General features: G+C 41.6%; 2 protein-coding genes and 1 long non-coding RNA gene across 5 annotated transcripts in view; 2 read left to right on the forward strand and 1 right to left on the reverse strand.

The window, feature by feature from the left end:
• The first annotated feature begins 178 nt into the window (after nucleotides 1-178).
• LOC5521505 lies at nucleotides 179-23037 on the forward strand. Of its 2 annotated transcripts, XM_048721188.1 has the most exons (26): nucleotides 179-850; nucleotides 1176-1234; nucleotides 1821-1878; nucleotides 1959-2012; nucleotides 2184-2375; nucleotides 2656-3018; nucleotides 3783-3918; nucleotides 5098-5199; nucleotides 5743-5789; nucleotides 6330-6494; nucleotides 6973-7042; nucleotides 7410-7592; nucleotides 8426-8671; nucleotides 9624-9850; nucleotides 10404-11231; nucleotides 11600-11883; nucleotides 12590-12991; nucleotides 16480-16600; nucleotides 17465-17563; nucleotides 17861-18093; nucleotides 19065-19152; nucleotides 19356-19495; nucleotides 20082-20170; nucleotides 20611-20803; nucleotides 21181-21257; nucleotides 21461-23037. In XM_048721188.1, exons 1-26 carry the CDS (start codon nucleotides 452-454, stop codon nucleotides 21676-21678), a joined length of 5073 nt encoding a protein of 1690 aa, XP_048577145.1. In that variant the 5' UTR covers nucleotides 179-451; the 3' UTR covers nucleotides 21679-23037. The 2 variants fall into 2 exon arrangements, with proteins under 2 accessions (XP_048577145.1, XP_048577146.1); XM_048721189.1 differs by lacking the exon at nucleotides 12590-12991 and having other exon boundaries at nucleotides 182-850.
• Nucleotides 3701-6334, reverse strand: LOC125559158. The gene is made up of 2 exons (XR_007306389.1): nucleotides 5996-6334; nucleotides 3701-3929 (listed from the first exon to the last, which is right to left on the reverse strand). It is a non-coding gene; the product is annotated as an uncharacterized LOC125559158 (long non-coding RNA).
• Nucleotides 22791-27628, forward strand: part of LOC5521506 (kelch domain-containing protein 8B) — a 7862-nt gene continuing 3024 nt past the window's right edge. Inside the window, exon 1 of one of the 2 annotated variants that reach the window (XM_001641234.3) lies at nucleotides 22791-23037. The gene's annotated coding sequence lies outside the window, so the exon portion shown is untranslated. Of the gene's footprint in view, nucleotides 23038-26928; nucleotides 27087-27628 lie in introns of those variants that run through there. The other variant, XM_032366625.2, reaches the window with a different exon arrangement.

Below are 27628 nucleotides of genomic sequence, written 5' to 3' on the forward strand. Positions count from 1 at the left end.
CATACGTCATTTGCTGGACTTTAAACAGTCGATAATTCTACGGAGCAACTCAGAATAAGTCGAAGTAAGACCGCTACAATTTTCGGGTAGAATTCGGTTGCAATTTGTTTTTTCGGATTCTACCCGGAGAGACTTCGATAGCCTCGTTTGCATGAAAGGTCTGCGATTTTCGACCAGCGGCGTTTTACACCACTGTCGTTATAGCAACAAATAAGAGTTTTGCCACAATGAGAGCAAATAGCTCTCTGTTATTTTGATTATTTTGAGATTCTTTTCAACCGGATCTGCACGGGATTTATCAGAACTTAGTAAATAAATCCTAAGGAAACTCTTCGCATGACAGAGGATGATCATCTTGGTGTTTTCTTCGCGTCAAACCGTACATTCCTACATGGTTTGAATCTGAAAGAACATCTGAAAGTCGTAGACAGTTTAAATTTTATCTCCAACCATGGCAAGTCGCTTGATGAACATGATAGAGGAAAAGACCAAACCTCACTATCCGGAGAGCTTCGGGAAAGTGAGCTCTCACTGGAAACTCATACGGGATTCTGTGAAAAAAGGACCAGCAGAAGATCTAAAAGTAGTTGACAAGAAACAACCTCGAAATGTTGGACACGGCGTTCATCCCTTGCGAAATATCCCATCCGAGGAGGGAATTGAAACAGTGGTCTACAACTCTTTTAATGGCAACTACGTATGTATAAGCCCAGAAGGGGAAGTAACATTGTGTCTACCCTCTGGATATAAAGAAGGTTTTAACAAATATCTGAGTCAACCTATCTGTGGCGTGGTGTACGCGGCCAAGACCAGACAGTTTGTAGGATGGGGCAAGGATGAAAACATTAAGGTATTTCAACGTGGAGTAATCCTTTTTTCGTGTGCAGTGAGCTTATAATTTTAGATATAGTCCAATCTTACTTGGCTATGGAACTTTGTAGCATATAATATTTGCAATGCAGAAGAGGCTTCCCAGGAGGAACATTTAGTCAATTATTAATTATCTCATAAACTGCTAACACGACAGTTATGATGACAGGTACAGTAAATATTGGCATCTTTGTTTCTTTTAGAGCGCTGTACAAAATTTATCAAAGATCATTTATACTTTTAGTTCCACATGCTCCTTAAAATATATACATTTGGTGTACTGATATATGTTTTTAAATGTACAGCTGATGACAGAAAACTTCAAAGTAATCAGTGTAACATCTACTGTGAGCCAGATCCATTGGTGAGTAACAGACATTTACAAAATAACCCTTGGTGATTCACAATATTCTGTAAACTCTCGTCAATATTTTCCAAAAGCTAAGTCGCTTTCTGGCTTCTGTCATTGAAACTAACATAATTACATTTGGTGCTCCAATTGGTCAGTATCTTGTGGAGAGGTGGAAACTATTTCAGTGCTGGCTTCGATGCATCTGCTTAAAGGATTTTGAATGACAGAAGCCAGAATATGTGTTTGGCTGTTGGAAGTCATAAGGAAAAGTTTGCAGAATATTGAGAACTAGGGTTAGCATGGAGGTACAATGTACCCAAATGAACATATATTTTTACTGTGGAGTAGGTGGAGGTAAATAGACTTAATACAAGATATCTTTGTGTTCATGAAATTTTGACCCCTTGCTTACACACTATGTCTGATTGCTATCAAGACTAACAATTGTTTGACAATTTAATAATTCAGATGCTTGTACTCCAATGGAAAATCAAAAGATATAATAAGTTGATTATATAACCACAGGGTCAACCAGAAAAATACTTTGCTAATTGTTTTATGATTAATTATTGATTACTTTTTAACTCTCTTATTCCAGTGGGATCTTTAATGACTCTACCAATGAAATAATCACAGGAGGCACTGGAAATATTACGGTAACTTAAATCATTTATAGATTTTCATCTTTATACCAAGTCAAGATTCGAAATAAAATACATCTGTTTTGTTTTTTCAGTGCTGGAGCTTTAGATATGGTGCAAAATTCCTTCTTCAGAGAAAAGTGATAACAGTAAGTTTTTAACTTATACATTCTATGGGTGTTAATTAGGGATGATTATGGTGCAATTGCATTATAACAAAGTGCAAAAACATTATAACAAAGTTATCTTTGAGCCTTTGAATTAATTGTTATTAAAAGGGTCACGATTTTAAACTAAGGATTAACTTTTTTTTTCTACAGGAACAGATTCCAAAGTCTTGCATTATCAGTCACATGTGCTTAGAAGACACTCCAAGTCGAACACAGCGCAGCTTTGCAGCGTATGATAACAACATTATTGCCCATACACTCTTGGACGGCACCTGTGTGGCACACTACAAAGACCTCCACTCTAGAGAGATAACTGCTGTGCTTTTCTTTAACCCTTTAAAGGTAACATTGTAAACATACCTGTCAACTCTCCCACATTAGGCGGGAGTCTCAAGATTTTGAACCCCTTCTCCCGCTCTCCTGCGTTGAGCACCTGATCTCTGGCTTTCAAGCAATTTTTACGCTTCCGAAAAAATTTTCTATATAAAATTGACATTTTGCCTATTTTCTTTTTAAATAATTAAAACAATAATACCATTGCAAACCACAATTTATCTAAAACCTTCGTGAGATCTATATGCTGGATATGCTCCTATCTCGTGAAAGTCTGCATTTCTTTCAGTATCTCATCACAGCTGCCAGAGATGGTTCAATTAAAGTCTGGGATGACACGGGAAATGTCAAGATAATCTTTATTGGTCATCTAAAGGCAGTAAACACACTAGCAATATACCCATTTGGTTCATACATCATGTCAGGCTCAAGTGATAATACAATCCGAGTGTGGAGTCTTGATATGTCGGATGAGGTTAACAGGATCCATACTAACCAGCCTGTGAAAGGGCTGGGCTCTGTCGTCGGCAAGGACAATTTGTTCTCATTCTGCAGAAATTCTTTGGATTTGTGGAAGATAGAACATGTTCATAGTGTGTTTACAACCATTGGATGCAAAGTCAAGTCCATCAGGAATACAACACATCCAAGGGTATGTCACACAACACATCCAAGGGTATGTCACACAACACATCCATGAGTGTCACACAACATATCCAAGGGTATGTCACACAACACATCCATGAGTGTGTCACACAGCACATCCAAGGGTATGTCACACAACACATCCAAGGGTATGTCACACAACACATCCATGAGTGTGTCACACAACATATCCAAGGGTATGTCACACAACACATCCATGATTGTGTCACACAGCACATTCAAGGGTATGTCACACAACACATCCATGAGTGTGTCACACAACACATCCAAGGGTATGTCACACAACACATCCATGAGTGTGTCACAACACATCCAAGGGTATGTCACACAACACACTTTATTGGTGTGTCACATAACACATCATTTAACTGGTATGTCGCATAACATGTCCACTTGTATGTCACACAACACATCCACAGGTATGTCACACAACACATCCATGAGTGTGTCACACAACGTATCCACTGGTATGTCAAACAACACATCCAGAGGTGTGACACACAACCCATCCACTGTTATGTCACCTTTTGTCAGCCAGGGGTGAGCAAAACACCCTGTGTACCCCCTATATAGTGACTTCTTGTCACACAACACATCCAAGGGTATGTCACACAACATACATGTATTTGAGGGTGTGGCCATTATAGTACCTGTGCCCCCTTTCTTTGAATATACGATATACCTCCTCTTTTCCCTGTATGCAAGTTGTTATGTCATGTGAGATAACAGAACTCTTCTCTGGTCCTTCAGGTGCCCGGTCGCATGGTGTGTATATGCAGTGATGCCACAGTCAGGCTGATCTCGCCTGGATCAGGGGCTTGCGTTACTACACTTCTTGTTCCTGGCATGCAGACAATTGCCGACGTCACATGCGCAGCTGCTGATAGTAAGTTTAATCTGCAACAAAGTTTTTCACTAGCTTTTCATACTGAGTGAGCACTGCAGTTGAACCTCTATAAAGTGGTAACCCTCTGAATTTGTCCCTTTTCATACTGAGTGAGCACTGTAGTTGAACCTCTATAAAGTGGTAACCCTCTGAATTTGTCCCTTTTCATACTGAGTGAGCACTGTAGTTGAACCTCTATAAAGTGGTAACCCTCTGAATTTGTCCCTTTTCATACTGAGTGAGCACTGTAGTTGAACCTCTATTAAGTGGTAACCCTCTGAATTTGTCCCTTTTCATACTGACTGAGCACTGTAGTTGAACCTCTATAAAGTGGTAACCCTCTGAATTTGTCCCTTTTCATACTGAGTGAGCACTGTAGTTGAACCTCTATTAAGTGGTTACCCTCTGAATTTGTCCCTTTTCATACTGAGTAAGCATTGTAGTTGAACCTCTATTAAGTGGTAACCCTCTGAATTTGTCCCTTTTCATACTGACTGAGCACTGTAGTTGAACCTCTATAAAGTGGTAACCCTCTGAATTTGTCCCTTTTCATACTGAGTGAGCACTGTAGTTGAACCCCTATTAAGTGGTAACCCTCTGAATTTGTCCCTTTTCATACTGAGTAAGCATTGTAGTTGAACCTCTATAAAGTGGTAACCCTCTGAATTTGTCCCTTTTCATACTGAGTGAGCACTGTAGTTGAACCTCTATTAAGTGGTAACCCTCTGAATTTGTCCCTTTTCATACTGAGTGAGCACTGCAGTTGAACCTCTATTAAGTGGTAGCCCTCTGAATTTGTCCCTTTTCATACTGAGTGAGCACTGTAGTTGAACCTCTATTAAGTGGTAACCCTCTTAATTTGTCCAAGTTATTGTGGTGATTAGAGGAAATTCTGGCAAAAACTGGGTGAACTTTGGGGTGACTGGGTGACCCCCTAATGGAGGTGTAAACCGATCTAATAAAGGTGACTGCTAAAAAGGGATAGTCAACCTTAATATAGTGCTGCTTAATAGTGGTTTGACTGTAATTTTAACTTGGTATTACGTGGCTTGCTAAGAGGGATTGTGATATGTAGAGTCATATAAAGCAAAGGTCTAAGAGTTGGTGGTTTCTTCAAGAAGCAAAAGAATGTGCATTTTATTCTCATCATATTATTGACTAATTGGTGTCTGTCTTTAGATCTGTTGTTCGCTCTTCTTGTAAATGGAGCCATTCTGAAAGCCTCAACTCTCACCAACCCTTGCAAAATAATGGAAGAGTGGAAAAAGGAGGATACAGGAGGTGAGGATTGTGTCATTGCTTAACATTTTTGAGAGCTTAAGAGTGTTGGGACATTTCTTGTTACTTAGCGATTCAGTTGTTAGGTGCACGCACGATCATCCGGTAACTTTGCACTTTAAGGCGGGAAAATCGAATGTCGGGAAAATAATTTATGCACGGGCGACATTCCTAGTTTCAAAACAAATGCCGAAACTGGCGAAAAAATGCTGTTCCTCCCATTGATTTGCTTTTAAGTTCTCTGTAAGGGCCAGTTCAAGCAGACATGAAAATTGTGAAATTCAGGCACATACACAGCGGGGTGCGCAGGGTGTTTGCACCGCCTTGGCCAGTGAAGACTTGGTTGTTTCTTATTGAAGGATTTTCAAATACTATCCTTTTTCCATATTATACCTATGACTGCGCACCCTTCCCCCCCCAGCCAATCCCTCCCCCTGTACCTGCAATTTTGAGAAGCAAATATCTCACTACACTTCATTGTCATAAGTATTATCATATCATCTCAACATCATCTCTGACTGTGTCTCATTTGTTTTTGTTATTTAGTTCCCAGTACTTGCAATTGTTTGTGTCTCTATGAATATGTTGTAGAGGTAAGTGGAAAACTGCATTCGGTAAAGATGCCAAATTATAATCAATAGAATCCCCCTGATACAGAATTTTTGAAAATTTGCCAAACTCCCTAGAGGAATTACAACCTAATAACATTGAAATTTGTTGTTTTGCTAATCCAAATCAAGCTCTTGGATTGTTATGATACATATTCTGTGTAGTCTATCTAATGTCTAAGCATTCCTACCTGGTCTAGAATGACTTGTGTTTATGTCACTTCTGGAGCTGTTTCATTGTACTTCGCACATTGACTTCCTTGTATGATTTCATGTTATGCTAAATCTCCAAACGAAACAAATGCTAAATGTGATATAAGGTTCCAGTGCCTGGACCAAGGCTGGCTTGGTGACTTAATCGTTACCATTATCTGGTACCATTACCTGGTCATTATCTAGTACCATTACCTGGTCATTATCTGGTACCATTACCTGGTCTGAACTTGGACAGTAATGGTAATGGAAGTGCCCTGGATTCCTGGGAATGGTACAGGAGTGATAACTAACGTGACATCTCTTTACCAGGACAAGCTCGAAAATGATGCCTGGGGAGGACTGGTGTCTAACTTGCAGTCGAGGCAAAGCTCGTATGACAGGACCCTGTTGCTAGGGGGATGTGTTGATGGCACTATAGTGGTATTCGACTGGCAAAGCAGAAAAACTCCTGGAAGGGTATCATTTCAAATAGAGGTTAGTTGATAGGGGACTTGCGCTAAGAGGTCATCTAACTTTTTGGTTTGGAAACTAGCGTGCGTTCAGGCTTTTAGCGCAGAAATACAAAAAAAAGGTATTTATTTAGCGCTTACTAATCAGCGAGATCGCTTTTTTTGTGTTTAATTTTTTTCCTCGTTGTTTGTCGTGTTACGAGTGCAGTCGTTTCTGTGTTTATTACTCTGGCAACACAAGGTCTCACACTCAACCGAAAATACTGCAGCTGGCGGCTTGTTCTGTGTAGTTTTCAGCTGACCCTACTATTGGAATGTAACAGTGTTTTGCCTATTTGAATGCCGTAGTTTCGACTTGCGTGACAGGGTTGTGCCCACTTGAATTCCGTAGTTTCGACTTGCGTGACAGTGTTGTTTTATTAAGCATTTTAAATAAGCATTTCATTTGCATGGGGTTTCATAGCCTATGAAACCATAACCCAAATATATTTGTATTCCTACAGGCCCACAGGGAGGAAGTGGTGGCGATGGTGGCAAACCCGACGGTAGATCAGGTCATATCTGCTGGAATGGGTAGGTCTTTTGGCGTTGTACAGTGTATATATTCAGTGGACAAAATAGGACCAGGCACATGTTGCGCACGCACCCCTCCCCCCCCCCAACAAATAACGGTCACCAAAGCGCGTTTTTTCTTGAATCACATGATCCTCAACATTTCTAGCTTCGGATTCAGGATTTGGGGAAGGGTTTCTCAATTTATGATAACTATTTCAACTCTTCAAAGGGCTGAATTGTCTGCCCCTTAAGAATAAGCATTAATTTACTCAAAAAGAGTGGTCTGCCACTGCGTGGGTGATATCCATATGTACTCGACCCCCTTTCTCCTCACTGCAATCTCTAGCCACACACGCGGTTGATGCGATTCTATCTCCTCTTCCAGATAACTCCATCAAAGTGTGGCGGCTATTTCCATTCGCTGAGGAAGCGTTAGCACCCCTCATGACATTCTACTGCCAGGAGACCCCTCGCCATCTGTCTGTAGCCCATCACAGGCTGTGTGTAGCCCTCCATGAGCCTGCGACCGCCTCCTATAACATTGTCGTGTTCAAGACCACGCAAAAAGGTGAGGGGTAGTCAAAGCTTAACGTGACCTACTCGCCCTGTTACCTTTCCTCCGGTTTGGTGACACATAGGGCCTCCACCGTTGTTTCTCCACCTCTATCGACCAGCCGCCTTTAACAGAGCCTTTTCTTGTGTCCTGTCTCCCTCGCTTCCTTCATCCCTCGAATCCCCAAGATTAAATTACAAAGACATTCTCGAACTTGTCACGGCACGTAGCCTATCACATCTTGTCCTTTTGACCTTCCTTCTTAGCGGCCCCCTTTCTTAAGGGCTTATTGCTTTTGCAATTCTCTCTACCTATAATGTATTGCTTTTGCAATTCTCTCTACCTATAATGTATTGCTTTTGCAATTCTCTCTACCTATAATGTATTGCTTTTGCAAGTCTTAAATGGCTATGATGTATTGTTGATGCCTCGAAGGAGTCGCACAAATTTGATGAAAAACAGCAATTCTATGTATTCTATGTCTTGTATTTTTGAAAAGGCTTTTTTAGATTTCTAAATTTCTAATCTGGTCCTAATTATCCCAAACCCGTTTATGACACCATTTCTTATTTGATCGATTTAACTTCAAAATATTCGAAATTATTTCTCCCTTTCCTAGTATATTCCTTCTATACCAGCAGATTCCTGTATTCCCGGTTTAGTCTTTAGAATATGCACACGTAGTGTAAATATATTATTATTATAATTATTGTTATTACTAATCTTATCTTTCCTGGTGTATTTCTGATATCCCAACACCTTTCCTATATTTCCAGATCGGCGTTCACTACTAATCTTATCTTTCCTAAAGTCTTCCTAATATCCCGACACCATTCCTGTATTTCCAGATCGTTTTGATCACAATAATGACAACGACCACACGGACGAGATCACGGGTGTGGCTAGCTGTCCCAAGATGCGTCTGTTCGCGTCCTGTGGTCTGGACGGGTCTCTTCGCATTTGGGACGAGGCTAACAACTTGTTACGTGTCATCACCTTGAACGCCACGCCCACCAGCTTAAGCTTCTGCAGTCAGAAGGGCGACCTACTGGTCGGCATAGGAAACCATCTACACAAGATAGAGTACGCCACGTGTAAGTGATTTCAAAACCGAGGCAAAAGCGTTACGTCAGGGGCGGATACAGGGAAGAGGGTGGATTGGGTCTATGTGGCTTATCAAGAACCACTGGATCAGTTATAAGCTGTCTATCTGGTCATTCCGTTTCAACAGTTAAGCTGTCTATCTGGTCATTCCGTTACGACAGTTATAAGCTGTCTATCTGGTCATTCCGTTTCGACAGTTATAAGCTGTCTATCTGGTTATTCCGTTTCGACAGTTATAAGCTGTCTATCTGGTCATTCCGTTACGACAGTTATAAGCTGTCTATCTGGTCATTCCGTTTCGACAGTTATAAGCTGTCTATCTGGTTATTCCGTTTCGACAGTTATAAGCTGTCTGGTCATTCCGTTTCGACAGTTATAAGCTGTCTGGTCATTCCGTTTCGACAGTTATAAGCTGTCTATCTGGACTCCGCAACGATTACGAAAGTCGTGGTGTGTAATTCGGGGCTAAGACATGTCGTATACACGTCGTATAAAATATACTTGTATTATTTCATACTTTATACATAGAATTGAGTTGGTTTAGGTGTAGGATGGATTGAAATTCACTGCGATTCAAGCGCATTTAATTAACTACTGTGATAAATATCTCATTGGGATAGTTACATAGCCTAGGAAGCCGTTACGCAAGCCGAGTCAACGGGCTTTCAGACCGACGACAATCTATGGTTTGGATTGTAATATATTTAAGTAGAGCAGTCCTTTGAACTAGTGAAATCCTGGATCCTTACTGTAGCTGCTTGTTCGAGCTTTTGTCAGCGTCTAGAAAAGCCTCGTCGCTGCCTTACATTCATTGCAAGTTTTGTAAATCTCACCTGCGAGACACTTGTCGGTAGTCGAGTACCTTGGTCACCTAGCCTTAGCATTTGCACCTTAAACCAAGTCGTACATCCACCGTATGTTGATCGATCTTGTCTTCCCCAGACATGCCTAGGTCGTACATCTATCGTATGGTTGCCATGGAGTTTCAGCGCCCTTGTGCGGAAAAGCCTCTCCCTATTGAGGAGAGTGTAAGTGACGTCATGTCGTCCAATGACCGTCAGCGGCTGACGAGAGCCAAGTCATCTGTGTACAAGTTTACACACTTCGCCGACCTGTTGTCGCCAGAGGAAATGAATGAACGCGTGGAGGAAGAAGAGAGAAGAAGCAAGGTTGGTCCGAGTTAGTAAACGGTATACCTGTGTCATAGGGGACTGGGACTAGCCTACCAAACCCCTTGTTTGATGTGCTGAAAAGCACAAGACCAACCGTTCTGACGACATTTTACCGGTAAAAATTTAAAAAAATCTTTCAATGGGAATTATTTCTTTCTGGCGGAAGCACTTAGTAAGTTACTTTTTCATGTTTTTATTTTATTGCCAAAAAGCCGGTGAGCGCGCGAGTTTGCCATCCAAAACGTCACGTGTTTTTGTGTGCAAGTTGTTTATTGATGAAACGCACGGGGAACCTGATCACCTTCTAAAGAGCCGTTCACCACATAATTTGTCGATATTGAATAAAAAACAGTAATGTAGGTGAGGCTGACAGTTGCCCCATTAGTTTTCCGTAGATCATTCTATAGTTCGAGACACTTTGATTCTTTCAATTTACAAGGCAAAAACTAACACATCCCTATAATGGTGGATTGTTTAGTTAAGCGCGGCAAAGAAAAAAATCGTGTTGGTCCGCTTTTAATGGCATACCTTTGCATGTGTTTATCGTCAGGCATTCTCCAAGCTCCAAGAGCGTGAAAACGAACTGCAGAAGCTCCGTGATGGCGTGTTCGAGTTCCAGAAGAGAAAACCTCGGCCCAACAGTGAGCTGGTCAAACGCGATGGATTCCAGAAATACTTAGAGATCTTCTACAAGCGCCCCGACGTAGAGATTCCCGAGGAGGACGAATTCTACAAGGAGAAATCCCCACAGTTTGAGGAGGTGGACACGTTTGCACCGAATCGACGTCCAACAGGATTCTTCGGGATTGACATGAACGCTATACAGAAAAAATCTGAACCGGGTGAACCGGTCAAACCGGAAATCATGTGCCTTTCAATGCCTGATTTTAAGCCGAGGGAAAGGCCTTCCTCGCCTCCGAAGGAAGATATTGAGGAGGGTGCTCGTGACTATGTCGTTAGTAGGGAGGGGTTCACCCCGAGTGATCTGGAAATGGAAGATGCAGATGCTGGCGTTCGGTCGCGAAAATCGACATCTCGTGCTTACACTGCGCCACTGAATCGACGGGTCATGGAAATTGGCCCGCCCCTCATAGACCGCGATCGATACATCGTCGATGTCCCGAAGACTGAGCGATACCCTTCGTCGACGCACTGTCGGCATCAAGTCGCGCAAAAGTTGGCTCGTATGGCCAGTCGGCAAGCGCGAATGGAGGACGACGAGGTGTTCGTGATTGCTCCCGATGGGTTCATTCCGAATTCAGTTGTTGTGTCGCTCTTTAAGGATCTTAAGTCTAAGGAGCTCGTGGAAGAGACACGAGTTTGGAAACCACCTTCTCTCACCGCGGAACAACTCGCAGAGATCGAGAAACGGAAAAAGGTCAGAGTCAAGTAACAATCCTAGAGTTCCTTCTATGACAAATATAGAAATCATAAAGTTCCTTTTACAACAAATATATACATCCTAAAGTTCGTTATATAACAAATATAGAAATAGCCTACTTTTGTGTATAAGTTCAAACAGCTTTTAATGAGACAGGCAAAAGAGACTGGCTCTGTATCCCTCCTTTCGAATTGTTCAGTACAAATTACTACCATATTCCTACGATCTTTTTAATCTCCAACATCTATTTTTATATTTTTTCATTCTAAATCCAAGCTTTTACCTAAATTTGCAACAACCAGTCAAAATATAAGAGAAAGAATTCTTATCTTTAGCTAATAGTCCTTCTCATTCTCCGTTTACAGAAAATGTCCAAAACCCCAGACGAAGAACCCGTGGTGCCAAAGAAAAAACCTCAAAAATCGAACTTCGCAGACCAGCTGAAGCTCGCAATGTGGGACATACCGTCACCCGAGCCCTTACCCGAGGTCGATATCATGCGATCACCAACACCAACACCACCCCCGTCACCACCACCCAAGGAACCCACGCCTCCTCCGTCATCTAATTCTTCGCCAGTCAAAGAAATAAAACCCAAAAAGCCGATCGAGAAGTTTATATCGAGACCAAAGCCACCTACACCTCCCCCGTAAGTAGACAATTGTGTGTTTTGTTTTTGTATGTTTAGAGAGTTCTGTCTCCTTAGTAGGATGCGATGGGTGATCTCAGCACGCGTTAACCAAAGAATGATTTATACTAACCTGAATCCCTATAACAAAAACCTATAAAAACCGTATAAAGACAATAGATTTCCAAATGCAATATAACTGTTCGTTTACACAAACAAGTAGACCTTGCGTAAACGGACTAATCGGGACCGTAATATGCGAGATATTTTTAATGGCACCCATTGCCATATATCCCTTCTATACATTAAGCTAACAATTATCAGATGGATACGGTTCGGGTTTTGTTGACAACAGCCTTACCCTAACACCTAAATTTTGCTACACACCTATTTCAATAAAGGTTGTCAATGCGAACGGCGAATGACAATTGCCAAATGGCAGTTCTACGACCGAAAGTTGTTTATGGGTAGTAATAATTTGTAAAAATTAAGGTGATAAATAAACTCAAGCGATGACAGAACATTATATTTTAATTAAAATTACATTAAATGGACAGTAGTTTGTTTTATTTATATTTTTCTGAATTTGGAACAAATATTTTGGGATCCCTTGGTTGTAGAACTGCCATTTGACAATCGCCATTTGCCGTTTGCAATGACAATGTTTTTTGAAATATGTGTATGATTTTAAATATTAAATTAACAATAACTGCTATTCCTTTATTAGGGTTGTTTCGCCTCATAAACAGACCAGACCAATTTCACCTGTTGGTGCTTCTAACCTGTATAAACCACTAACGCCGACTAGTCCTTCAACCTTACAACCGTCTAAACAAGACTCTTTGGTTTACGTGTCTAGCAAGTCTAAACCTGTCACACCGGAAAGTGTGCTTAACCAGTCTAAGCCTGTCACACCGGAAAGTGTGCTTAACCAGTCTAAGCCTGTCACACCGGAAAGTGTGCTTAACCAGTCTAAGCCTGTCACACCGGAAAGTGTGCTTAACCAGTCTAAGCCTGTCACACCGGAAAGTGTGCTTAACCAGTCTAAGCCAGTAACACCTGCTGATGCATGGTCTGAGCACTGTAATAGTCTGACAGGCAGTAATGATTATTGTGTGTTATGTTTAAGGTGAGATGTTTATATTCAAGATAAGCCATCCTTCTATTATCAAACTAACGGAACACTGATGCTTAATAATCAACTTGCCTAACCTTAACTTACTCTATCTATATTACATACCTTACATACGCTTTCAAACCTCACCCCAATCTACCTTGTACCGCTTATCTAGCCTTACAATACCTCGTCCCTTACTAAACACCACCACAACTCACTGTGCTTTTCTTCACCTTGCCTAACCTTACCTTGTCTTGCCTAACCTCATCTGCTTCACATAACCAAAACTAATTCAAATCTTGTGTACATTCTCCCTTGTTTCATGTTCTCTTTTCTTTATGTGTTTCTCACCTTCATCTCTTCTGTTCTTCCTTTCTCTTATTCTTTTCACATGAAGCAAAGTCAGTCGCAAAGTCAGGAAAGCTAGCCTCAAAACTCCCCGACCTTCTCCTGGCAAGCTACGCGATGATGGCATTACCCGACCTGCCTCACGGGTTTCTGCTCAGCAGATCAGCCGCAAACCTAGGTCCAATGACCAACCATCTCAGGCCACATCGAAGACAAAACTTCCAGCTCTTCGTAGTAAGCCACTGTCTGGTTCTCCTCCCAAAATACAACAAGCCCGATTAACGCCTAGAACCCCTTCTTCCGCCTTTTCACAGAACCATTCAACTTCTTATCCTGCTTTCAAACTACCGCCGGCTAATTCAAGTCATCAAGCCGCTGACCGTTTATCTGAATCTAATGTCCAAACACAACAGGCTCATTCGAAATCGTCCGCTTCACCCTCCCCCTCACCTTTCAACAAGAGAAAAGATTACGGACTGTACACCGAGATCATCGCGGACAAGCTCGAGAAGCAAATGACGGATATCATGGCACTCGCCTTTGGTGGTCTGGGTCAGACCAGAAGTGAGGTCAATGCACATACACAGACTCATAAGGCTTCTGATGATGACAGCATATCCCCTGATAGAGAGGATCCAAGGATTGACTCTATTTCTGTCCCTGATGAGACAATGGGAGATATCCATGTGCATACAACTTACCAAGAGATCTTGTCAGCCAACATTGAAACACCGGCTAGTGATGTCGCCTCTGGAAATCTCCTCATCCACAAGACCAAACCCAACAATGGCGTGTCAAGGCACATTGAGGATGGAAAAGAAGAGGGAGGGGAGGTAGAGGAGAATTTTCGCCTACCCGCTCCTTCTTTCAGCCCAGTGCTTGTTGTTACGCAGTCTGACGAGGTGAACGATGCTACTTGCATGGAAGAGAGATCATCCATTGACCGGGATTTGTTATCGCCTGTTACACATCGCCGTGTGACAGAACGAATGTCACCAGCTCACACGCCATGTACTGCTAACGCCATGTTTGGTCACAAAAAAGCAAGCAATGTAGAGATTGGGCAAGCATTATCAGACATAGACAACATGGGGGATTTGAATGTGGATAATATAAAATTCATCGTTCAAGATCCAACAACTATAGATGAACCTCCTTATACCCATGAAACCTGCTCTTCTTCTGCCTTGGGTTCTAGAACTTCTGCAAATAATCGCATTTCCTCTATAGAAGAAAAGGGTTTACCAACGAGAAACCCCCAGGTCATCAAGCAGACATCGATTATCAGGACTTCTTCAGTTGAACATATTCTCGTAGGGACAAAAGATAACTCGCCAATGACCGTAAGTCCCACATCAATAGCCAACAGGAGCTTGCATCAATCTTCAAAATGTGTTGTCCAAACCCGATCTTGCAGCCCACGTATTTCCTCACAAACCGTGGACAAAACGTATAGCAGAAGTTTAGATGAATATTTAGGGTTAAATTCTTTACACTTGCCGATGTCTCCATCTCCATCTATCATCCGGGTGGATGGCAACATTGAACAAGAAATGACGGAGAAAGAAGTTGGTGATAACTATGCATTAATTTCCTCGCAACAGAAGCAGCGAGAGATATCTTCCATCGAGGTGGTCACGTGCTTTGGTGATGAGCCACCTGCATTTGTCCCATTCTCCGTCACAGGTGCATTACGCATGCGCTTGACAGACACCGCAGACTTATCAGATGTACTTGCAGATGTTCTGCGGCTCAAGAGTGGCGAGTTAGCTTATGTGACGTCACCCCCATTGTCTGAGAGTAGCGAGGCTTCGGTTGATAGCATTGATGATGACTTGCTCTATTCTTAAGAAGAACACGTGACTCGATTGAAGCTTCTTAGAACAGGTGATCACATTAAAGATCTCACTTATTTGAGTAAAGATAACGGGGATAGTCTGTTTCAGAACAAGAGGAAGGACACTTTTTTTAGTGACAACCATTTTCACAAGCACTTTTCACGCATCGCCTCTGCTGTTTCTGCCAATAATAAAAATGGTAATGATCATGACGATTCCTCTGATGCTGATGGTGATATTTATGCTACTGCTTTTTCTCCTAACAATGATGATGGCGATAATGATGACGACGACGATAATGGAAGTTATGTCCTTAGCGATGGTGTTATTGATACGTTCACTTCTGATGAAACTTATGATGAGAGAATGTCTCCTAAACAGCATGCACTATCTAGCCCTTCCCCAAGTATAACTATATCTGAGGAACTTGACATAAAAAATCAACCTCACGATAGCAAGAACGTCAAAGAGTCGAGTGATGAATCTAAAGAAGGGAAAAGCCCACAACGTGAAAGCCATCTGGGATATTTGCGTGTTCCTAGCCGGCTAGATGATCAAGCCCATAGTCTCAAAGCTCATTTACCGTTACATAAGACCGACGAAATTCTGCCTCAACCACTTGATGTCAATACAAACTCGTGGTTTGTCCTCGTGGTTTGTCCTCGTGGTTTGTCCTCGTGGTTTGTCCTCGTGGTTTGTCCTCGTGGTTTGTCCTCGTGGTTTGTCCTCGTGGTTTGTCCTCGTGGTTTGTCCTCGTGGTTTGTCCTCGTGGTTTGTCCTCGTGGTTTGTCCTCGTGGTTTGTCCTCGTGGTTTGTCCTCGTGGTTTGTCCTCGTGGTTTGTCCTCGTGGGTTGTCCTCGTGGTTTGTCCTCGTGGTTTGTCCTCGTGGTTTGTCCTCGTGGTTTGTCCTCGTGGTTTGTCCTCGACGGAACCAGACACAACAGAAGACTGGTGAAGACGGGGCCTCAATAAACAAAAAGAAACAAAAATGATTTTATTCCTCTTTCCAGGTATCTCTTTTCTTTCCATTTTCTCTTTGAGTTATCTTTCTTTTCTTTTTCTAGCTTCCACTTTGACTTAAATTCTTCTTATCTGTAATTCCTCTTCCCACTCGTGTTTTCTAACTATGTGGACTTTAAACCTTTAATGCTTAAAATTACCTTTCACTGAAGTATTTAAAAAAAAAATGAACAAATCTAATTGATTAAACCAAGAGATAAAAAAGAGCGCGCCATAAACTGATGAAAAATGAAACTAGATTGAGTGCTATTTTTGTTATCACCACAACTCAATCGAGTGCATTTTGTATTACAGTCCCACCCCCCCACGGGAGCCAACTCCACCTCCTCCCCCACCCACGCCTCTGCCGGAATTCATCACTCAATTCAAGGGATCCCTGTGGTTTGAGAAGTTCTATCCAGATGCACAACCGGATGTGAGTACAGCGTGTACCATGTTGTCGTAGCAACAATAGAAGCTAAGGGTTGGTTCTTATAAGCACGCAAGGGTAAAGCACTTATATTCCGATTCCCCCTTTAATTTTATGGGAGACTAAGAAACGCTACTACTTGATTTTCTTCGGCTTGGGCTTGTGTTTGACCGATTCTCACTTGTGTTGCGCTTGCGTTTGTGCTTGCTTCGTTATGAGAACCAACATTCAATGCGCTAAATTGTGATGATCCTATATGTGTGGCAATGTGTGTTAGCCTAGTGCCTAGTGTGTTAGCGCTTTGGCCTCTCACCGCTGTGGCCCAGGTTCGAATCCTGGCTCAAACTGGGGTTTTTTCCGGTTCCTGCCTTGATTCGAATTTTTCACAAGTGAGTTAAAGTTATTATCCCGTGTCTCCAGTCTTCTCGAATAAGGATACTAAACGGGTCAGTACGCAGCTCTTACAAGCTGCAATTTGATTGGGCAAATGAACAATATCCGCACCTTGACACAAAGAACGAGAAGAATAGAGACAAAAGAACTCCTTTGTAGAGCAAAGATAATAGGAGACAAAGCAGATGCGTACTTACTCCACTAAACCGGAGGTCCCGTCTTTTCCAGCTGCACTACACTAACCTGAGCCGAAGGGACGTAAAAGAACCACTGGGGACGCAATAAACCCTCTGGCAGTGACCACCCCCAGTGACAGTGCTTACTAACCGAGGGCCATATGTTAGAAAACTGTATATTCGGTTAAATATGTTACCCTCGATAAACAAAGATTAAACTGAACTGAAACTGCTTTGCCAATTTTATGGCAGAGTCATTTAGCTTAATTGACGTTAATGAGGCTTCCTTGTTTTCACACAGACATTCCCCAAGCCGTGGACTGTCAGCAGTTTTGTTAAAGAGCTTCTAAAGCTTTTACCAAAGTGCTCGGACTACGAGCTCAAGACCCAGATCTTAGCGGTAAGTATTTAAGTATTTAGTTATATATCTAACTATTTAGAGGAGTACTATGAATCCACAAAAGAACTTGCTAGACATATCATTATACGTTATAAGTACACTTTCCTTTATAAACAATTCCCGACGTTCGAAAAAATAAAGTTGTCCTCTAGTTTTAAAGTTGTTTCTCTAGTTTTAATAAGCTTTCAGAATCACAATTTGCATAGAAAATTTAAATGCTATATGAATACTTTTGTTCTATTTTTTTTTTCTTTTTCAAGTGGTGTGTTCATAATATCAAGGTTGTTTAATCCTCAGGCCATGATGCTGCTAAACCGCCAGGAGCCCCTGGGTCGCGAGTGCTCCCAGCACATGAGTCGCGTGCTGATCTCAGAGCTGAACACACCCGACCCGCCCACCGCGCACGGGGCATCTGTCGCCAAACAGTTCCTCAAGGTGGACATGCAGCTGCTGCAGGCCATGCAGATCTACAACGTGTCGCTCGTAGCCGAGTTGATGGGCCAGTACATTGACGGCGACGAGGAAGTCAGGTATGGCCACACAATCCACAACTCTTATTCGCAGTTATGTAAAGCGATTTAACACTTGTTATGGTAATAGTCTCACGCAATCTATCACTTGTCATTAATTTACCACACTACCCAGCGTTTATTGCTGTAGTGTCAGAAAGTCCAGTACTTGTTATGGTAGTGTCACACAATCTAGCACTTGTCACGACAGTGTCAGAAAGTCCAACACGTGGGAGGGTAGTGTCACACAATCCAGCACTTGTCATGGTAATGTCACACAATCCAGCACTTGTCATGGTAGTGTCAAATAGTCCAGTACTTGTGATGGTAGTGTCAAATAGTCCAGTAATTGTCACGGTAGTGTCTTCCTTTATCCATCCCTCTCTCTAGCGCACGCCTCTTCTTCGCATCGTGCTACTCAGGCTACATATAAGGCAACTGTCAAAGAAAAAAATCACAGAACTTGTTACGATCAAGTCGCGCGATTCAGCTCTTTTCGCGGCAACTCCAAAAATTCTGTTGCTGTATCCGAACTCTCCGGGCTCCGTGATATAATTATCCGCAAAACCACTAACACAAGGTTTATTCCTAGACTTGTCTCAACCACTAACGCAAGGTTTATTCCTAGACTTGTCTCAACCACTAACACAAGGTTTATTCCTAGACTTGTCTCAACCACACGTGTTTACACTGTTGGAATTCACGGCTAATATTCACTGCAAAAATGGGCATACAACTCAATTAAACGGGTGCATAGTTAATACAAACAATAATAAACAAGTGTACATACGTTCAGGGTTCCAATCCGGGGGATTTACAGCGTTCAACAACAAAATAATTCGACAATTTCCACAAACATTCCGAACTTTCCAAATAAACTTAGTTAGGCAGAGTTAGGGGCCACAGGAATCCCGCGCGCAGGGCAAGCGTCACAACAAATTCCATCATCCGTGAAAAAGTCGATATTGATTACCGGGTTTGTTATTTTTCAGGAAATTCGTACAAGAGATGTTTGTGACTATTGGTATCCATGACCCTGGCAGCTTCTTCCCCCAGGAGCTTGATAGCTTCAATACACAGGTGAGGCTCATTCTATCGGAATACTACTGTGTTACAGTTTCAGGATGTAATAGAACCCACACACAGTCGATCCCATATTGTTATAAAAGTTATACATATTCAGTTGTCCTATTGTGTAACCTAGAAGGGATGTTATCATGTATATTCACAAGTGTTTATATGTATTAACACTCTCTAACTGTGTACCGAATGTGCGTGTTTAGGATATCGTTGGCACCCGACGCAAACCGCGAGTCCGCGAGATGTGCTTGAGTTGGCTGGACGCCTGGTTGTCGCGGTTCAAACAGCACATTCGTTCTCTTGCGGGCAAGATTAGCAGAGCTCAGGCCGGCAGCGTTGTCAAGTGAGTTTGATGTCTTCTCGTACAAGGAAAACCACCCACCCCTCCCTCTACCACTAGTCTCTTTCCCTGGCGATGTTTCTCGTTTGGAGACGAACCGTGAGGCTGGAACGGGCGGGGGCTGGAACGAGCTTACCTATATTTCCTGTTACGCAAAGGAAACCCGAACAATGCGCCAGGGACTAGACTTTTCCAGGCCCACTTTGGATTAACGCGCGTGCTGTCCCCCAGCCTTTGCATTTGACGGGGACCACGCTGTTCCATGAAGTGTTTTAGCAGGATTTCGTGGACACAGGGGATGGCTGCTAACTGGGCATAGTTAAAGAAAACGTATAGAGTTTCACGTTTAGTACGACAGGAGAAAGTAGTGCGTACCTGGATCGAGCGTTCGCTTGACCACACCAGCATCCTTGCTGAATTAATATCATATCTTTCGCTTATTCACCCTCGATAGCCATAGAGTAGACAGAGTGGGGGTGCGGGAGTAGCTATAGGAACTACTTGACTTAGTGGAAATATACTACCTGGTTTGGGATTTTCACACATCACTATAGGCGTAATGTTAATGTGTCTCACCCTGTTTCTTCAGAGGAACAAAGTCACCTAAGACACCTTCTTTCGTCAAGGGAATATTGAAAAAAGACGAAGAGAGCGAACCCTCGCCGCGGCCTCCTGGAGGTGAGCATGGCACTCAGAGTATGCAAACATAGACGGTGCTATAACTATTCTTTATAGTGGAAATGTTCCAGATTACGACCAGATAGTTATCAACTCTCTTATGCGTTTGTTATTATTTTCACTTAACATTGGAAGACGAACCAGGTTTATTGGCCATTTACTAAATTCGAACAAGGACATCGCAAGAGTCGATGGGAATGGATGCGTTTACACACTTGGAAAAATTCGGATGAAAAAGACAATTTTAGTTCAAACGCTAGATTACAACTCTACTATGCTTACAAGAACCTACAACACGTGTCCAATATGGTTGTTCCTTGGGCGAGTGCTCGCTAACACAGGTTTCCCATCACATATAAAGATGCTCTTCCATGACTCGCCTCCCGAAACATGTCACGCGCGCGGTCTGATGCACTTATCGTCCATTCGTTTGTCAACAGTCAAGTTTGATATGGAGACGCTGGGTACGGTGGCCGCTGACACCGCGACTCCTGTCGAAGCCGTCAACTATTTCTGCGAAATGAGAATGCAAGAAGAGCTCGAGAAAGCGAAAGCGAGGGCGCGCGTGAAAACTCCTCCCCAAGCCAAGGACAACTCACGAAACACTGTCCTTATACTGCCCAAGATAAACAGGTGAATAAAGTAATGGTTGAACATAATATACCCGCAACGTTTCGCGCTGTCCAAGACACACAAGTGTATAAAGTGATAGTGTAAAATCAATTAATATACAAGCAAAGTTTCGCGCTGATCAAGACACGCAAGTGTGTAAAGTGATAGTATAAAATCATTTAATATACAAGCAAAGTTTCGCGCTGTCCAAGACACACAAGTGTATAAAGTGATAGTGTAAAATCAATTAATATACAAGCAAAGTTTCGCGCTGATCAAGACACGCAAGTGTGTAAAGTGATAGTATAAAATCATTTAATATACAAGCAGAGTTTTGCGCTGTCGTCGAACCGTCGCTAACGATGTATTTTAGTACTAACATCGCGATTTTGTTGTAGCAAACGGAGTCTGGTTCGTCTTGGAGAGACGCATTGTAGCCATTGCCATCCGGAAAGAGAGACTTCACTATCATTAGGTAGGCTTTACAAGTTTAAGACGCATTGTAGCCATTGCCATCCGGAGAAAGAGACTTCACTCAACAGCTATTTCTACCCCTAAAAGACAGCACATCAGGTGTGGTCGTAGCAATTTCTAACCCAAGCCCCGCCCCCCCCCCCCCCCCCCCCCGCCGGACTTGTGACTATTCACTGTCAAGTAACAGATAACATATTTCCACAGCCTTCCCGCTGCCACCAATATACGCGCATCGTAAGGATATACCGCTGACCAATGTGTCATTACGGCTCAAGACATTGACATTAAATCCGTTCCCTGAGCCTGCAGACATCCAGCTGTACGAAGCGGCGAGACATGCGCAGCTTTTGACGCTGAGGTCTGCGCAGAAGTACTTTATACCTGCGCAGTCATATGTGCGCAGTGAACCAATGGACAGCTGACAGAAACACGTGACAACTGCCAACCAATAGCGAAAGTGGGATGGTGCCTTATATTTTTCAAATGTTTATTAATGAATAAATTTAGAATCTGTAAAACTTATTAAGTGTGTTTATAATTCTACCGCCCCTTATTGAGCGCTCATTCTTTTAAAAATTTTACCGACAAATTAAGTGTATCTATTAAAGTGGACAGCTATATAACGGGAACTTTTCAAAATGTTACCAAACTAATCCAAATTGAGCAAGCAAACGCTGGCAGATAAAGAAATAGAGCAAGCCGTCCCAATGTCCCACTTCGCAAAGTGCTCCATATTGCCGTCAGCGAACTGATAGTGCAAGAAAAGCGTACATCTTGACTACTAACGGTGGTTTAAAACAATGTGGCCCTGTTCGTGACAATTTTGTACCCCGTGACAGATTTTATCGCGTGTTGAAAAAGTTGCTATGAAGTGTTTTCAAATTGCCCATTCTTAGCCTCTTCGTGGCCATATATTCGAAAATAAGAAAAGTGCATAGCATGAGCACCACTAGAAGCTGAACACCCTAGCTACCATCTGTTATCCTACCCTCCTCCGCAGGCATCTCGAGTGTTTTTCTACTTTTTTAGTATTTTTATGAATTGGGGTTCCTGTGGCGAGTTGAACTGGAAGAGGGGAGGGGACAAATCCCTCTTTTCACTTGCCCAGGCCCCACTCTTTCAGGAACACGACACAGGAAGCCCCTTATTTGGAAAATCTGCATGATCTTTGTAATTTTTAAAGTGGGCGTACCCCAGGGGCTTCGTAAACTTTATGACTTGTAACCAGAAGAGAAAAACAGTTACTGTGACCATCTTTAGTTAGTTGAGAAGGTCCCTGAAAAGAAACTAAGTTTTCTCGGTACCAGACCCCCAAAACGACAACGTTTTCAAAAACACTTTATATGTATACAAATTTTATACACTCTTCGATGATACACTATGCATGGACACTTATTTAACACCAGAAACCAGGGATTGATCAAATTTAAACAATTTCAAAAAAAAAAACAAGCAAAAAATAATAATATGCCCCCCCCCCCTCCTCCGTCGTATATCAAATGTTCCGTCCCTAAACAACTGTCATTTGATGACAAGCGTGCAAGAGGTCAAGAGCTCTGACAGTGATTTATCCTGATGGCGTTTTCCGTGTTTAGCACAGCTTCTTCTACATAATCTCTAAATCTGTCGTCTATCTCGTGTATCGAGTCCAGCTCCGTTCTCGAAGGATTCAAGTCTCTCCCTTTGAATCAATCCAACAGTGGGCTTTCTGTCATCTTTGGTAGCCCCAATTCACGGCTTTGATAGCACAATTTCAGAAGAGAAAGAATTCGAAAGGGCAGGTAGGAATTATTGGCCTTATTCAAGCACCATTTAGTCAGCAAATGTAAAGCATTTTTTTGACCTTTCTCTGTCTTCTCTCTCAAACTTATCATTAAGATTACTCGGTTGAATTGATTGGATTGTATGCGCTTGCAAATACTTTTAATTGTTATGTGTGGTAATTTATAGTTTAATGGTTTCTTTTAGAATATCTTGTGGATTTAACCATTCAATCGCAAGCAATGAGCATTACGTTCGTTGTTATAATCGCAAATCAAATGTGTTTAATAAACTCTGGTATTATCTTGGTTGCGTGCAGCGATGTCTCGAACACTCACAAGATATACCAAGGCTTGGTTTCGACGATGGCGCAATACGCGTTGTTTCGTGTTTGCCCCTTGATAAAAATAATAAATAACACGCTACAACACTAAAGTTCCGTTCTGCTGGGTCAACAAGTCCTGTCTAGTTCCATCCCAAGTCAACAAAGCACTTATTCTTGTTTTCCTTCTAAGTTGGAACCTCAAAATAAAGAGCGCCTATCAAGTAGGACCTTTATATACTGACCACCTTCTGGGTCCCGTCCTGGTCCATTTTATGTTTTTTTTAGTTGTTATTGGAGCTTTACATAGCGGATACATCTATTTGATAATCTATTTGAAATAAGTAAAGTGAAAATAGTTTTAGAACTGAGGCTTAGCGCTAGTTTAAAAAAGGCTAGAGTATTCTTTTCGTAAACATCTAAAAATACTTTACGAAATCATCGAATGGAGATAGACCCGTTATCGAATGGGGCTATCGAAAGCGGTCTATTGTGTGGATTGAGTCGCTAAAGGCGCTGAATTTGGGGTGAATGCACCATTGCAACGAGGTTATCCTTGCAATAGATTACCAAGAACGCCTTAGATAATCGAGAGACAAGGAAATCACCACGTTTCTATAGTTACATGCTGAGCCGCCGTATATAATGTCTTTGTACTGAGATAATGAGTGAAGAAAACAGTGAAAAAGCCGCTTGGTCTTGTGGGCTAGCCAGAGTATCAGGCGATTTAATTTTTTAAAAGTCGGAGAGGAAAAATAAAAGTACGCGTGACACAAATACTAGACGCGACGCCTGCCGCCCCTTTTCAGGCCACTGTCCATAAGCTGTCAACTCTCCCGCATTAGGCGGGAGTCTCAAGATTTTGAACGTTTTCTCAAGCCTAATTTTCTTGAAAATATCCATACATTTACTGTATTCTCCCGCATTAGCTATCTTGTACTTCTGATACATTCACTGTATTTTCTCAAGATTTTTCCTAAAGCGAGGTTGACAGCTATGACTGTCAAAATACGCCGACTGTCAATTTTCCAATGACTTGCGTGGTGGCACAATTAAATGCCCAAATCAAATTATAAACAGCATTTATGTAAAACAAAACTACATTGGTGTTTTATGCAAGGGTAATAATTTTAGTAACGACGAACCCCGGTGAGGGTAACTTTATGCTAAATGATTTGAAACGCAAAGATAGTTCACGGCTCAGGAGATTCACGATTTAAGTATATGGCTGCAGATCCACACACCACGAAATTACTACAGGATATTCACATCACCAATTTACTACAGGCTTTTTCGTCTAAATAGACAAACCGCTGCTTGAACACAAATGCCATTTTTTGATAAGATCATTCAATCAACAACTCGCGGGGAGTGCCGCATACAATCCCAAGCATTCTTCGTGCTCTACGAATAAAAAAATAAAAATAATTTGATGGCTACTACTAATGATGTTTGTAGTATTAAGCAGCTTCTATGACATCCAGCGCCTTTCATATAAATAGTAGATCTTCGTTTCGAAAAACGATACCAATGAGAAATAAACACACGCAATGACCAAACCTGAGTATCAGGAGGAATTTTTCCGAAAAAAGTGAAGAGAGGAGAATAATTGTTTTAAATGTTATAGAAAACGATTTCTCTGATTCTGCTAATGCAAGGTCAAAAGCACTTTTGGAGTCCGCCATTACTCTGAAAACGAGCAGTCGACGGGCTAGGGTACTATCAAGAGAGCATAAGATAAGAGAGGGACACTTTGGTATTACCCGCGCGCCATGTCGATTCCGAATCCGGCTATTTTTAGTAACCACCACCCCACCACTGCGCGTGAGGATTTGCTCCTTTTATTTTGTCCTTCTCCCCCGCGGGTTGCGTGTTGTTGTTTTGCCAACTCGAAAGGAATGAAAAGAGATCATGTAAAATAACTCGGAAAAGAAAACAAGTCTAACTTAAGTTACCAAGATTGGCAAATATACTCACAGAAAGCTAAATCCCTGAATAGTTTGACTGTTTTGTTTGTTGAACGGCGAAGTCAAGTGAGAAAGAAAAAACCGACGAGCGATAAAATGTCTGTGATACTGCATTTGATTCAAATCCCGACTCCAGCACTCCAGCTTGTATAATAACAACATAATAATATAACATATAAAAATAACAACATCAAAGAAGTACAGTAATATCTCCCTCTTTATTTTCTCACTTTTACAAAAGCTCAGATACTTCAGCTTGCTGGCTTTGATCATCACAAAAATGCATTCCCTCGCTACAAGGATAGTTTTATGAAATGTATTTTTCTTGGATTCTTTCTCAATTCACCGAAATATTCACAAAAATCAATATTATATTCAATGTCTATCTTACAGATTTCTTTTGACCATTAGGAAGGTAAGGAATGTTGAGAAACCACGGAGAAGCAGCAAGTTAGAGCAAAAACGGTGATTGAAGCACGAGGTTTTCCGCTCTTGATTTTGAATGAAGTCTCGTTTTGGAAATCTTGCAATCCCCGAAGTTCTACATCTCCTAATAAACTGCAACTGCCCGTATCCTTGATGCTAGAATGACATTTTCGATGGTATTTGTGCAAATAGGGTGTTTTTTCGGTTTCAAGTCACAAAACAGCGGCAAACAACAAGATGTTAATGCCAAAGCGCGGGAGTAGGGTGTAGTTACTAAAAATGGGATGGTAGTTACTAAAAATAGCCGGATTCGGAATCGACATGGCGCGCGGGTAATACCAAAGTGTCCCTCTCTTATCTTGCTCTCTTGGTACTATATATAGCTGAACCAATCAGCGCGTCCCATTCGAGTACCCTTTGTTTTTTTGACCAATCAGGAGCCATGCCGGAATCCGGCATGAGAACATGCGATTTAAACAGTACTTGTATCAGGCCCTTGTTTCTCGCCGGCGCGATAGAAACATAGGAGGGCCTGATACTCTGGTTACTTGTGGGCTTGCAAATCGACGCGTGTCACTTGATCAGAGTCACGTGACTAGATTACGTAAAACACAGTTCTATTTGGTATATTATGCAGGGATTAAAAAGGACATTTAGACAGGTAGAATTTCAAGACTCCGCATGAATATTGGTCACAACATAGAAGTAGCACATAGTGAGGCTAAATCAATGTATTTTTCGTCCCTTGTTAGTCTCACTCTCACTACGCTTGGGATACCTGTGCGAAAACAAGTAATTGGCGTGAAATGAAAGAGTATGAAATAGTACGAAATCAGACAAAAAGATGAAAATTGGATTTTCTGTGCATAACAAAGAGATGTCGAAATATTCCAGTAATACCTGAAATGCCTAAAAAATCCGTTATAAAAAGATTTCGTTTAAAAATGGAAATACAAAGCCAGTATCTTTGATCTTTCCATAATCTTGAAAATTTCGAATTTATTTTCCAGTTTTTAGAAATCAGTGTTTTATGGCAAAAGAGTCCTTCTTGTTGAGTTTAAATCTAAGAGATTCAGGATTTAGGATTGTTTCTAAGCTGTATTTGTAAGGATGAAACCTACTTTTAGTCCTCATTTCCATACGCATATCTTATGGATTAGCAAATATGATTGTGAATTGTCGAGGTGTTCCTTTGCGGATGCACACTAAATAATCTGTCAAAACCTGTTTACATTTTGCACGCGCAAAATTCTGGTGCGGTTTGCCTTGCAAACCGAACGACGTACTTTCATCTGCATCTAACTTGCTCAAGGAACGATCTCAATATAGCAAGAAACACTCAATAGCGAAAAACGTAAGTATAACGGGTTTTTGTACGTTGCTCATCTATTTGGTACTTCATAAAAACAATAGAAATCAAAAATAGAGTTGGAATCAATCCCTCAAATTTCTTACCATATGTAACGTGGACCGTATTGCTTTGTGAACCTTTTAGGTAAATCTTCGAAGGCGAGGCTTTACTTATTTACTAGAGATTTTATTCAATTTGATACCTTTATATTTACAATTTCCAGTTCCTTCGCTGGTTAAGATTCGATTATTTTAAAAGCCATAACAAAATAATTTTACCACCACTGGGGTCTCATATCGTCAGGCTTAGGTTATCTAAATGTTTAGCCTAGAAATGACGAAGATACAATTTTCTTAGTATTTGCTAATCATATTCGAAATATAGTCGACGGTACCATTTCTATTCAATTATTTTATTCAAATTCAGTCCATTTAGTTTGGGATATTTATCGTTCAAAATTAAATGGTGAAAAACCGCAAAATACCGACTATTTTTATTGTTTTTTATAATCATCGACTTTGTTAAGAAATTGTGCATTTTTCATC

This window comes from Nematostella vectensis, chromosome 13 (assembly GCF_932526225.1).
Source record: "Nematostella vectensis chromosome 13, jaNemVect1.1, whole genome shotgun sequence".
Lineage (NCBI taxonomy): Eukaryota > Metazoa > Cnidaria > Anthozoa > Actiniaria > Edwardsiidae > Nematostella > Nematostella vectensis.

Excerpts from the sequence above, each read along its gene's own strand:
- LOC5521505 (XM_048721188.1), top strand. The coding sequence starts at position 452 with ATGGCAAGTCGCTTGATGAACATGATAGAGGAAAAGACCAAACCTCAC. Across the intron at positions 3,919-5,097 it reads CACATGCGCAGCTGCTGATA|ATCTGTTGTTCGCTCTTCTT; the intron begins GTAAGTTTAATC and ends GTCTGTCTTTAG. Across the intron at positions 5,790-6,329 it reads TCTATGAATATGTTGTAGAG|GACAAGCTCGAAAATGATGC; the intron begins GTAAGTGGAAAA and ends TCTCTTTACCAG.